Source organism: Pecten maximus, chromosome 1, assembly GCF_902652985.1.
Source record: "Pecten maximus chromosome 1, xPecMax1.1, whole genome shotgun sequence".
Taxonomy (NCBI): Eukaryota; Metazoa; Mollusca; class Bivalvia; order Pectinida; family Pectinidae; genus Pecten; species Pecten maximus.
In genome coordinates this window covers 19,372,181-19,385,602 of record NC_047015.1, presented here as the reverse complement: position 1 = coordinate 19,385,602, position 13,422 = coordinate 19,372,181, and the positions used below count along the sequence as shown (strand labels likewise).

Genomic DNA, 13,422 nt, shown 5'->3' with positions numbered 1-13,422 from the left:
TAGTTATTCCCCGTCCTAGGTGTATATAATGATTTATATATTACACGTAGTTATTCCCCGTCCTAAGTGTATATAATGATTTACATATTACACGTAGTTATTCCCCGTCCTTGGTGTCTATATAATGATTAACGCATTACACGTAGTTATTCCCCGTCCTAGGTGTCTATATAATGATTTACATATTACACGTAGTTATTCGCCTTCCTATGTGTATATAATGATTTATATATTATACGTAGTTATTCCCCGTCCTAGGTGTATATAATGATTTACATATTACACGTAGTTATTCGCCTTCCTATGTGTATATAATGATTTATATATTACACGTAGTTATTCCCCGTCCTAGGTGTATATAATGATTTATATATTACACGTAGTTATTCCCTGTCCGAGGTGTATATGATGATTTACGTATTACACGTAGTTATCCCACGTCCTAGGTGTATATAATTATTTACATATTACACGTAGTTATTCCCCGTCCTAGGTGTATATAATGATTTACATATTACACGTAGTTATTCCCCGTCCTTGGTGTCTATATAATGATTTACATATTACACGTAGTTATTCCCCGTCCTAGGTGTATATAATGATTAACGTATTACACGTAGTTATTCCCCGTCCTTGGTGTCTATATAATGATTTATATATTACACGTAGTTATTCCCCGTCCTAGGTGTATATAATGATTTACATATTACACGTAGTTATTCCCCGTCCTAGGTGTATATAATGATTTATATATTACACGTAGTTATTCCCCGTCCTAGGTGTATATAATGATTTTTATATATTACACGTAGTTATTCCCCGTCCTGGGTGTATATAATGATTTATATATTACACGTAGTTATTCCCCGTCCTTGGTGTATATAATGATTTATATATTACACGTAGTTATTCCCCGTCCTTGGTGTATATAATGATTTATATATTACACGTAGTTATTCCCCGTCCTAGGTGTATATAATGATTTACATATTACACGTAGTTATTCCCCGTCCTTGGTGTATATAATGATTTATATATTACACGTAGTTATTCCCCGTCCTTGGTGTATATAATGATTTATATATTACACGTAGTTATTCCCCGTCCTTGGTGTCTATATAATGATTTATATATTACACGTAGTTATTCCCCGTCCTAGGTGTCTATATAATGATTTATATATTACACGTAGTTATTCCCCGTCCTTGGTGTATATAATGATTTATATATTACACGTAGTTATTCCCCGTCCTTGGTGTCTATATAATGATTTATATATTACACGTAGTTATTCCCCGTCCTAAGTGTATACATGTTCCATAATTAACGTATTACACGTAGTTATTCCTCGTCCTAGGTGTATACAATGATTTATATATTACACGTAGTTATTCCCCGTCCTATGTGTATATATTGATTTACATATTACACGTAGTTATTCCCCGTCCTAAGTGTATATAATGATTTACGTATTACACGTAGTTATTCCCCGTCCTAAGTGTATATAATGATTTACATATTACACGTAGTTATTCCCCGTCCTAAGTGTATATAATGATTTACATATTACACGTAGTTATTCCCCGTCCTTGGTGTATATAATGATTTATATATTACACGTAGTTATTCCCCGTCCTTGGTGTATATAATGATTTATATATTACACGTAGTTATTCCCTGTCCTAGGTGTCTATATAATGATTTATATATTACACGTAGTTATCCCACGTCCTAGGTGTATATAATTATTTATATATTACACGTAGTTATTCCCTGTCCTAGGTGTCTATATAATGATTTATATATTACACGTAGTTATCCCACGTCCTGGGTGTATATAATGATTTATATATTACACGTAGTTATTCCCCGTCCTAAGTGTATACATGTTCCATGATTAACGTATTACACGTAGTTATTCCCCGTTCTTAGTGTATACATGTACATGTTCCATGATTTACGTATTACGCGTAGTAGCTGTATATTTCATCTGTTTTTTCCCTTAAATATCGAGGCAGGTTCTATTATATATCTAAAAAGGGGAGGCAATAATAAAGTGAGATACTTTGGAAAGTAATGTGCATGAACAACTTATCACATACAATAGAAGGAAAACGACAGTCGACACCCTGGTCTCGCTGTCTCCCTGTATTAAACCTGAATAGATACTAAACCCGTCACACCAGTCACACTTCACTCTCGTCATCATCAGTCACGTGACTTGGACGTTTCTTTCCACTGCCAAATCTATGGATGGAGTTCTGCTGAGAATGAGTGTTAGGTACGTTGTTTTGAGTCTGTGTTGGAACTGGCGCAAAACATTTTACAAGGTTCACAATTTCACATTGCATACTTCCTAAAGCTTGAATAATATTGCACAACGCTTTCTGGTTTTCATTCATTACTCTCCTCAAAAACTCTATATCGTCAATGATTTTAGTATTCATCTTGCTGTTCGTTTGAAGGTGTTGTAAGCGTACATCAAGCAGTTTCTGCGAGCGTTGGATAGCATCCAGTTGTGGGATGACCAAGGTTGTTGGGGCAGGTGCTGCGGGATTTGATACCCGCCGGTTAACGCCTTTCCGCCGCGGAGGTGGTCCTCTGGAGGCTACAATACAGACAATGTTCAGCAAACCTAAATACCATAATATACCATGTCTGAGTGGCAGAAAGAATACATAGGTCGTCATTAGTTGATGATTTGACACATTGCAGATATGTCATACATGTCAAACATACATTTGATTGTAAAATGGGAAATAGTAGCAGTACAAATACATGTATACGCTTCTTATGAATTATAATTATTGTAGTGTCATACTTATACTATTCATTGCAGTCTGCATATCTTATAGGCATAGGTATGATTTTATTTTATATAGGTAGATTCTTAGAACACGTCAGTCACTTTTCACCTTTCGATATCCGTTATTGAAAACAATAATAACTTGATAAAAACATATCGATATATCTTAACTTCAAATACATAATCAGAGAACTTATCTTTGATAATGTATACATATTTACTATATGTTGTCTTTCTTTTGATATACAATGTATTTCATTTTTCATAATAGTACCTTCATCTGCCTGTTGAACATGTTTTAAGAATTCCCTGTTCATTATTCGGCATTAAACGAAGTCACATATACGTGATAATAATAAGTACTTGTAAAATTAAAACGTCTATGTACTTTGTTAACATGTAATCAATATCTAGAAGCAAACTGAACCAAGGAAAGAATAGTAAAAGTATTTTGTGTACTTACGATTGAAATACGTACTTTTGCTGTTCATATGGACCCCCTCCTCCTCGTCTTCGTGTATGGTTGGCGGAGTGGCATACTGGATTCGGTTTGGGGCGTTCGGTACTGGAGGTGGTGTATCATTCATATCGGCAATCTCCACTTCCTCTGACCGTATGTTTGGTCCGCCATCTTTTACTATAAATAAGCACGTACTATCGTCATGTTGCCGATTTTACAGTGCCAAATGCGTCTACATACATGTATATACCATATAGTTGATATAGCGGTTTGGGGAAAATCTGGGTGAATGTGAATTTAATGCGACAATATATCATCCTTGTGTGAACAGGCATCTCGACGAGACCAAACTGTCACTAAGATTACTATTTTGGCTGGAAGAGAGAACACACATGTTCGGAGATTACTAACTGAGAAGAGTCCCATCTATAGGTGTCTAGCTTGTCGTTGTTGAGGTGCCACGATGTGCCTGGTTGTTCGATTGTCATATCTCTTGTTCTCATTTTGAAAATGTGATCTACACCTAATTAGGCCTATACAGTATTTGTAAGACAGGTGTCACCGATGAACAGAAGTCGCTTAGCCGTTTGGAACACATGGTCTTATTTCACTTTATTTTTCAAAGGTTTCCTTGTAAATGTATTTTTTGTTTCCCATTTTCTCTCGTTTTATCTAACTTGAGTTATACTTTTATAACAACAAAATATCCCAACCAGTTTAGAAGAGGTTAGATTATCATCAAGCTTTACTAAGCACGGACCTACGCAATGGGCTGTTTGACTGCATGCATTTGTGTTTGTTTGCCTGAAGTATTTAATATGAGATGGAAACAACACTCACACAATAAAGTTTCTATTTATATATGTGTGCATCCCGTTGTATCCATGGAACAGACTGATTGCTACCATACATTGTTCAATTCAATGAAAAACAATATCTTTGGGCGCAAATATGTGTTATGCACGTAGTGGGAAAATCGCTGTATTGTGCTGCAATCCCTATACCAAAGAAAACACGTTATCGTACCGTATTGATACTGTATTCGCCAAATAAACCGCGGATAAGACTCTACTCAACCAAGGTTATTTCGACAAGTATAATTATGACAAATGATTGAATACATAATATAACAAAATGAAATGGATATAACACTATACTTCTAAGCATAAATCGTTATTAAGTCTGGTTGAACCATATTTGTTTTAGTGCTTAATATAGCATAGGCCAACATACTGTAAAAAAATCGGTGTGTTAACTGTTCGCACACATGTTAAGGAACCCCGGAAATGTAAAACATAAATACTTTATATCATACTTACAGTTTTCCTTCTCATCTTTTGCTCTCTCAAGTTTAAACAGATATCTCTTGACCAGCCGTTGTATCATTTCAGAGTATGAGGTATTGTCAGTTTTCAGTTCCAATGACTTGCATATATTTTCGCGTCTCTTCTGCACAACAAAACAATACATATTGAAGTGTCTAAAGTGTCATCATTAGTTGGTAAAATATATTGTTCAAAACACACATGAACAGCACAATTTAATTTAGTAATGAATACATTATCAAGTCATATTACTGATCAATGAACTAAACTACATCTCATTCCTCTGTTACGCAATTCTTCAATTCGTCAGCGATGCTACATGTAATGATCAAACTACAAGTACAATGCAGAATCAGGATTTTCCCACAATGACATCGCTAAATATACATTACCCAGTATATAAATAGCCCGGTATGACAAACCACATCCGACACCACAAGCAGACATACAAGTTTATTATATAACGACACCCTAACTTCACCACTTGGCTGATAATACGACGTCACGGCTGATATTTGGACACCACAAGATAGATGTTTACACGGCGCCACGTACCGTTCAATGTAGCGCCTGTGAAACACCTTTCTAGTAGAGTACAGTGTATGTACCGCCGGTAGCTGGCATCATTTACGGAAATAGTGCATAATTCGGTGACACAACGAAACAATGCCACAACTTTGACTCTATACGGACTTTACACAACAAGCCACACTAATGAACAAACGAAGACATAACAAGCATGTTAGACTGAGTGCGAACATTTGTAAGGTACATTGACATAGATTATATTTTGAGGTATTTTCTTAATGTCGTAGTGGATCCTACAAACATCGACATGATCCAGGGTTCCGAAATTCATGGCGACAAAACAAATCGTACCCCAACATGTCATAGCATAACACACTCTCAACCGGGCCAACACGAGTGATTCATAGATGATATACCTTGTTTCGCAATTGTAAGATGTTGAAAGTTTTTGCAATCAAAGCGTATATTTAGTAATACTGTGACCCTTAGAGGTACCAAAATAACCTGACAAATCATGCATTGGAACACTTACTAGACAGCATTAAACGTAATCCGAACGTATATAAAGGTGGCGGAGTTATGTCTGGAATAACAGCTGCACATTCTTTAACATTGGAAAATACACACAAAACAACACAGTGGTTATAACCATATCACAGGTTACCTTGATAAACGTCTGTTTTCGAGCTTTCTGGTAAACCGACCAATTACTATCAGCCATAGCAAACAGGTCTCTGCAGAACTTCCACAAATAGCAGAAAGACTTAATGGAAGGGATCATGTTAAATGGCACAGGTAAAGTACTGCCCTCATCCATGTAGTTCAGCCATAACTTAGTTCGGGCAAACTTCCATTCTACATCACAGTCAGTCTGAAACATGTCACAAACACAGATAATAAAAATAGTTACATCATTCCCCATCTAATGTTATACTGGTATACACAAGGGGGGTAAGGCATCTCAATCCATCTGACTGATCTACGCTTACAATGTAAAGTGATAGAGCGAGTCTGTTTCCATGTTTTAAAGCGACGGAATGAGACCCAATGTTTTACACCAATGGAGTAAAGTGACAGAATGAGACCCAATGTTTTACACCAATGGAGTAAAGTGACAGAATGAGACTCTATATTTACACCAATGGAGTAAAGCGACAGAATGAGACTCACTTACGGTTTACACTAAAGAGTAATGCGACAGAGCGTGCCTTATTGTTTTATACTAAAAGAGGAAAGCAGAACAAGTCTTATTATTTTACACTAACGAAATATAGCAACAGAACATGTCTTACTATTTTACACGTAAGTAGGGAGGCGATACAACTGAATAACACCTAGACATTATTTACACCCGAAGAGTAAAGCGAAGAGACTCACAACGGTGTATCTATGGATGTTGAAGTTATTATTCGTATCCCTAATCTATCATCAGTAAGTCTTGTGAGTAAATCAAAACAAGTCGCTCGACTGGTTTACATTGGGCGGTAAAGAGCTATAACACATATAATGATAAACACTGGAGTAATAAGCGGAAAAGTAATGATATAGTGCTTAGAAGTGGAAAAACAAAAGTTTCTCACGCAACGCTTCAGTCGATTGCCCTAACTATTTATAATTGGAACCCCATGCTCAAGTAGTCAAAGATATTTCCATTGTGCAAGCTGCCGTAGTTTGTATGAGGATGGCGCCCTCCGGGAAGGGTGCAAGGCTTGCTGTGTACAATTTAGTTGGCTACGTTACTGACAGCCGACTATAATATGTTTTACAACAGTTTGCAATCACGGCAAGACGACTTCAAACAAAGTAGCAAGCTTTTTATGATTTTTATCAACACTAATACACGTAAACGACAAAACAAGCTAGATATATAAGATGTACTGATATATATTACATACATAATAGAGAATACATTTAGGTTTCAGTCATCAGGACAGATAACTACTGTTAGAGCGACATTACATGTGATCTAGTATATGAATGGCAGTCCAGAACAGTATCATAAGTGTAATGATATTATACACGCTATCATTGCCATTGAACTTCGCTCTCTATCGTCGGTATTTTCAAACCTGACACGAGCACCTCTGACATCTAATGGTGGGTATGAAATTGCCCAAAGAACACGTTACGGCGATTTACCGGAGGCTGAGTGCTGGAATGGCATCAATGGACGCATGTAAAATCGACAAAAATCGCATCACTGTGTACAAATTAGACAAAACATACCGCACTTTGTGCATACCATATACAACTACAATAACAGAACGCTATCGGATGGTACATACACAACTATATCACAGAGAACGCTGTCTGATGGTACATACACAACTATATAACAGAGAACGCTATCTGATGGTCCATACACAACAATAGAACAGAACGCTGTCTGATGGTACATACACAACTATATAACAGAACACTATCTGATGGTACATACACAACTATATCACAGAGAACGCTGTCTGATGGTACATACACAACTATATCACAGAGAACGCTATCTGATGGTCCATACACAACAATAGAACAGAACACTATCTGATGGTACATACACAACTATATAACAGAACACTATCTGATGGTACATACACAACTATATCACAGAGAACACTATCTGATGGTACATACACAACTATATAACAGAACACTATCTGATGGTACATACACAACTATATAACAGAGAACACTATCTGATGGTACATACACAACTATATAACAGAACACTATCTGATGGTCCATACACAACAATAGAACAGAACGCTGTCTGATGGTACATACACAACTATATAACAGAACACTATCTGATGGTACATACACAACTATATAACAGAACGCTGTCTGATGGTACATACACAACAATAGAACAGAACGCTATCTGACGGTACATACACAACTATATAACAGAACACTATCTGATGGTACATACACTACTATATAACAGAACGCTATCTGACGGTACATACACAACTATATAACAGAACACTATCTGATGGTACATACACAACTATATAACAGAGAACACTATCTGATGGTACATACACAACTATATAACAGAGAACACTATCTGATGGCCCATACACAACTATATAACAGAACACTATCTGATGGTACATACACAACTATATAACAGAACACTATCTGATGGTACATACACAACTATATAACAGATCGCTATCTGATGGTACATACACAACTATATAACAGAACGCTATCTGATGGTACATACACAACTATATAACAGACAACGCTATCTGATGGTACATACACAACTATATAACAGAACGCTATCTGATGGTACATACACAACTATATAACAGAGAACACTATCTGATGGTACATACACAACTATATAACACAGAACGCTGTCTGATAGTACATACACAACTATATAACAGAACACTATCTGATGGTACATACACAACTATATAACAGAACGCTATCTGATGGTACACACACGACTATATAACAGAACACTATCTGATGGTACATACACAACTATATAACAGTGAACACTATCTGATGGTACATACACAACTATAAAACAGAGAACGCTATATGATGGTACATACACAACTATATAACAGAACACTATCTGATGGTACATACACAACTATATAACAGAACACTATCTGATGGTACATACACAACTATATAACAGAACGCTGTCTGATGGTACATACACAACTATATAACAGAACGCTGTCTGATGGTACATACACAACTATATAACATTGAACACTATCTGATGGTACATACACAACTATATAACAGAGAACGCTATCTGATGGTACATACACAACTATATAACAGAACGCTATCTGAATGTACATACACAACTATATAACAGAACACTATCTGATGGTACATACACAACTATATAACAGAGAACACTATCTGATGGTACATACACAACTATATAACAGAGAACGCTATCTGATGGTACATACACAACTATATAACAGAACACTATCTGATGGTACATACACAACTATATAACAGAACACTATCTGATGGTACATACACAACTATATAACAGAACACTATCTGATGGTACATACACAACTATATAACAGAGAACGCTGTCTGATGGTACATACACAACTATATAACAGAGAACGCTATCTATCGGTACATACACAACTATATAACAGAACAGTATCTGATGGTACATACACAACTATATAGCAGAACGCTATCTGATGGTTCATACACAACTATATAACAGAACGCTATCTGATGTTGCATATACAGCTATATAACAGAACAAGGCTACATTTAACGATTCCCATGTACCTACACTAACATGCATCAGGGGTTCTTATAAATAAATCACCACAAATTTGATACGGTTAGTGACATAAATACTTACTTGTATATCCTCGAACGAATGGCTCATCATGGCGATCAGCATGTTGATGAGGACGATAATTATGACGACGTGATAGATTCCGAAAAGCGTGAGCCCGACTCCCTCAACTATCGAGGTGCTACTCTTCATCAACGACTCCGGATCATTTGGGCTGTAAACTACAACACCGCTGACTTAGTACACGGTTTATAAACCACATGATAATAATAAAGCTCAATTTCACTGACTGATCAAAGCGCAACACTTCTGCTGCTCATAATGTCGTACTTATTACGTTAAAGATGAAAAGGTCGGTGTTAATGCTGTACCGTCTAATGTGCGCAGTAGTTACATTCTGATATACACTGCTTGTAATTTAGAGAGCATTGATGCCACGCTTGTTTCAACTTCGGTTTCCTATATGTCTAAGACATTCCCAATTTATCATCATAAGACTACAGAGCCGTATGCAATCATTCACGTTTACTCTCGCACTCTTTCAAGGAATATAAAATAACAAATCTCCTAAAATATATACGTGCATCATGCACGATTTAGTAAATGATGATTTCCAAAAATAGATAATTCCAATATCAACAAATATCGGAGATAAATAGTTCATGCTTATATGTGATATAGGTCATATTGTTACTATTAATGTATAGGTAGTTTTGGTAACTATAAAGAGGAGACCAATGTGTGTTATGTTTTATGGACACATTAAAGTATCCCATATGATTTCCCCTGAATCATCTACCTTTATTAAACTGGAAAACAAATCTTTGTAAGACTTCCCAACAGTTACGGAATAAAAATCTATAACAAAAGTGTTCTTGTCGGCAAAGAGATAAGTATAAAATTTTATCTTGTGTGATAAACAGAAACACAGGGTATGTGGGTGGTCCTGACTTCAATAACCACACCATTCTTTGTGGGAATTATGACGCGGTTTCACTACAAAGCTTTCACTACAAGGCGTATAATCTTGGGCGTGTTCGTGGCATTTTAGAAGTTAGTTGGATATTAATGTATTGTGAATTCAATGCTAATTAGATATAGGAAATCATGGGAATAACATTATCTGAAAAGGAACCAATCTGAATAAAGTAATACCATCGACAATACTTATAGTAATCATACAGTATGGCTATACCGTGTAACACTATGATAGAGTGTATGGCAGTTCGTATATAAAACAATGTATTATCTAACACAGGTCATTTGTAAAGATGATTACTAACTAGGAGAACTAATACCCCACCCAGCTCGTACGGTAACATTATTTTGACGTTATAGAGGATTTTATTAGGTGAGATACGGAGCAAAACGTATTCAATTATCGCACATGTACATTGACGTTTCGTTGTCACCAATCTGGATTAGACATGAGCAGACCTTTATCGCCTATGGATAAACTGTTTCCTAGAATATCTGTTTCCATCGAACTTAACATTGCCAATTAAGTTTTCCCCAATTTATCGTCCTCAATATATTTCATCTTAGCCTTTGTCATTTTTTTCCACTAAATATAGATTCCCAAACTAACGCACAATGGTATATATAATATCAATAATCACAGAGGTATGACTTAAGTTAGCTGTTTGGGAAATATTTTTACGTTAATTATTGACATGAGACTAATGTCATTTGATAAGATATATAAATTGGTACAATTCTTACGCTCTACCTGCAGGGCAGTTTTGGTCATCAAAAAGGCATTTGACTTCATCAATAAAAACATGTCGTTCAAATTAATTAGAGAAGGAATTGATGGAAAGTTGTTAGTGTAAAACATGTTAAATTCTGTAGAAATATATACAAAAAAGTGGGATTTAAGAGTTAATACAAATGAAAAAAAATGTTTGTATTTATGAATGGTGGTATTTTGGTATTTTGAGGAATAAAAATTGGACATACACTTATAACGGATGTCATTTGGAAATAGTAAATGAATTCAATTATCTAGGTATTTTGCTAAATTACAATGGAACTTTTTGAAAAACACAGCAAAAAGTAGCAGATTAAAGATAATTTTTTTTTCAGTTTTGTATGTATATCATAAAAATTATCTTAACCTTGAAACCCAGCTATCGGTTTTTGATACATATATTAAATGTATTTTAAGTTATGATTCAGAAATACAGGACTTTCATAAAGCGCTTGAAGTTGAAAAATTACATACTGTATTCTGTCAACAATTACTCAGTGTACGTAACAAAGAGCGTAGTAGATATCCATTTGCATTGCTATGGGAATTAAGACTCTTTAAGTACATGTGCATTGGATGTAGATAGTAACAATGAATTTATTGTGCAGCGTTATATGAGAATACCATTAGGGAAATGGTACTTAGAAGACATTTCTAAAATTCGGCTGTCAGCTCACGATTTAAATGTAGAAATAAATCTTTATCAAATATTTCAGGAACACTTGAGAATTTGTACTGTTTGTAATCTAAAATCGAAGATGAATTTCATTTTATTCTAAAATGTCCATGTTACTCTGATATACATAATAAATGTTTGAAAAGCTACTATTTGAAAAGCCAAGCATGTTTATATTGATAAGTCATTTAACGGACAAAATATAAAATAATTATAAAAATTGAGAGCTACATTAAAGTGGCTAATGTCATAAGAATAAGTTATGCTCTCCGAGTATATTGTCTTTTACACGTATTTATTATTCTTTTATATTGTCGATGTTAAGTAAATGTGTATATTATGTATGTCTATGATACTTATAAATCGGAAGACTCAAAGTTAATAAAACAAACTTGAAAAAGTCCTACGTTAACTACGTATACTGAAGTCAGCACCACATAATGTATATGGATGACTATAGAAGGGTGGGAAAAGATGCATTGACTTCGAAAAATGACTGCAAATCAACCTTGAAATTCGATCTATCTGGAAAACGCAGTATACAAAGGTGAGGTAGGTCTATCTGGAAAAACACAGTATCAATAGGTAACATCGATCTATCTAGAAACAACAGTATAAATAGGTAGGGTCGGTATATCTAGACAAAACAGTATAAATAGGTAGGGTCGGTCTACCTAGAACAACAGTATAAATAGACAAGGTCGATCTATCTAGACAAAAGAGTATAAATAGGTAAGGTCGATCTATTTATAAACAACAGCAAAAAATAGGGAAAGGTCGATCTATCTAGAAACAACAGTATAAATAGATAAGGTCGATCTATCTAGAAACAACAGTATAAATAAGTATGGTAAATCTTTCTTGAAACAACAGTATAAATAGTAATGGTAAATCTTTCTTTAAAACGACAGTATAGATAGGTAAGGTCGGTTTATCTACAAACAACAGTATAAATAGGTATGGTAAATCTTTCTTGAAACAACAGTATCAATAGGTATGGTAATTCTATCTTGAAATAACAGGTTAAATAGGTAAGGTCGGTTTATCTAGAAACAACATGAAAAATAGGTGAGGTCGGTCTATCTAGAAACAACAGTCCTTTTGTCACATGTTTAGAAAAAGGCAAGATCGGTATATTTATAACCAACAGTATAAATAGAAAAGGAAGGTATGTTTATAAACAACAGTTTAAGTAGGTAGGTTGGTATATATAGAAAGAACAGTATACAGTGGTAAGGTCGATTTTTCTACAAACATCAGCATAAATAGGTAAGGTTGGTTTATTTATAAACAACAGTCAAAATAGGAAAGGTCGATCTTTCTAGAAACAACAGTATAAATAGATAACGTCGGTCCATCGAGAAACAACAGCATAAATAGTTAAGGTCGATCTATCTAGAACCAAACAGCAGTGTCCACCGTCTTTCAAATGTTTTTTGATGACTAAAAGGTTATGGACCATAATCTATATTTAAGTGGTTGAATGTAGAAAGGACAATTTCAGTGTACATCATGCAAAAATCTAAAAATGAGTAGGAAGAGTAGGAATAACAAACATTGTCATACTAATA

At 35.0% G+C, this 13,422-nt stretch overlaps 1 protein-coding gene across 1 annotated transcript in view; it reads right to left on the bottom strand.

Annotated features, from left to right (window-relative positions):
- Positions 1–887: 887 nt before the first annotated feature.
- LOC117327119 (short transient receptor potential channel 3-like) overlaps positions 888–13,422 on the bottom strand; it is a 45,805-nt gene continuing 33,270 nt past the window's right edge. Inside the window, exons 11-15 of the mRNA XM_033883964.1 lie at positions 9,489–9,646; positions 5,784–5,990; positions 4,586–4,715; positions 3,270–3,437; positions 888–2,608 (exon numbers count right to left, since the gene is read on the bottom strand). Of these exons, the coding sequence (XP_033739855.1) occupies positions 2,187–2,608; positions 3,270–3,437; positions 4,586–4,715; positions 5,784–5,990; positions 9,489–9,646 (1,085 nt within the window). The 3' untranslated portion in view covers positions 888–2,186. The remainder of the gene's footprint in view (positions 2,609–3,269; positions 3,438–4,585; positions 4,716–5,783; positions 5,991–9,488; positions 9,647–13,422) is intronic.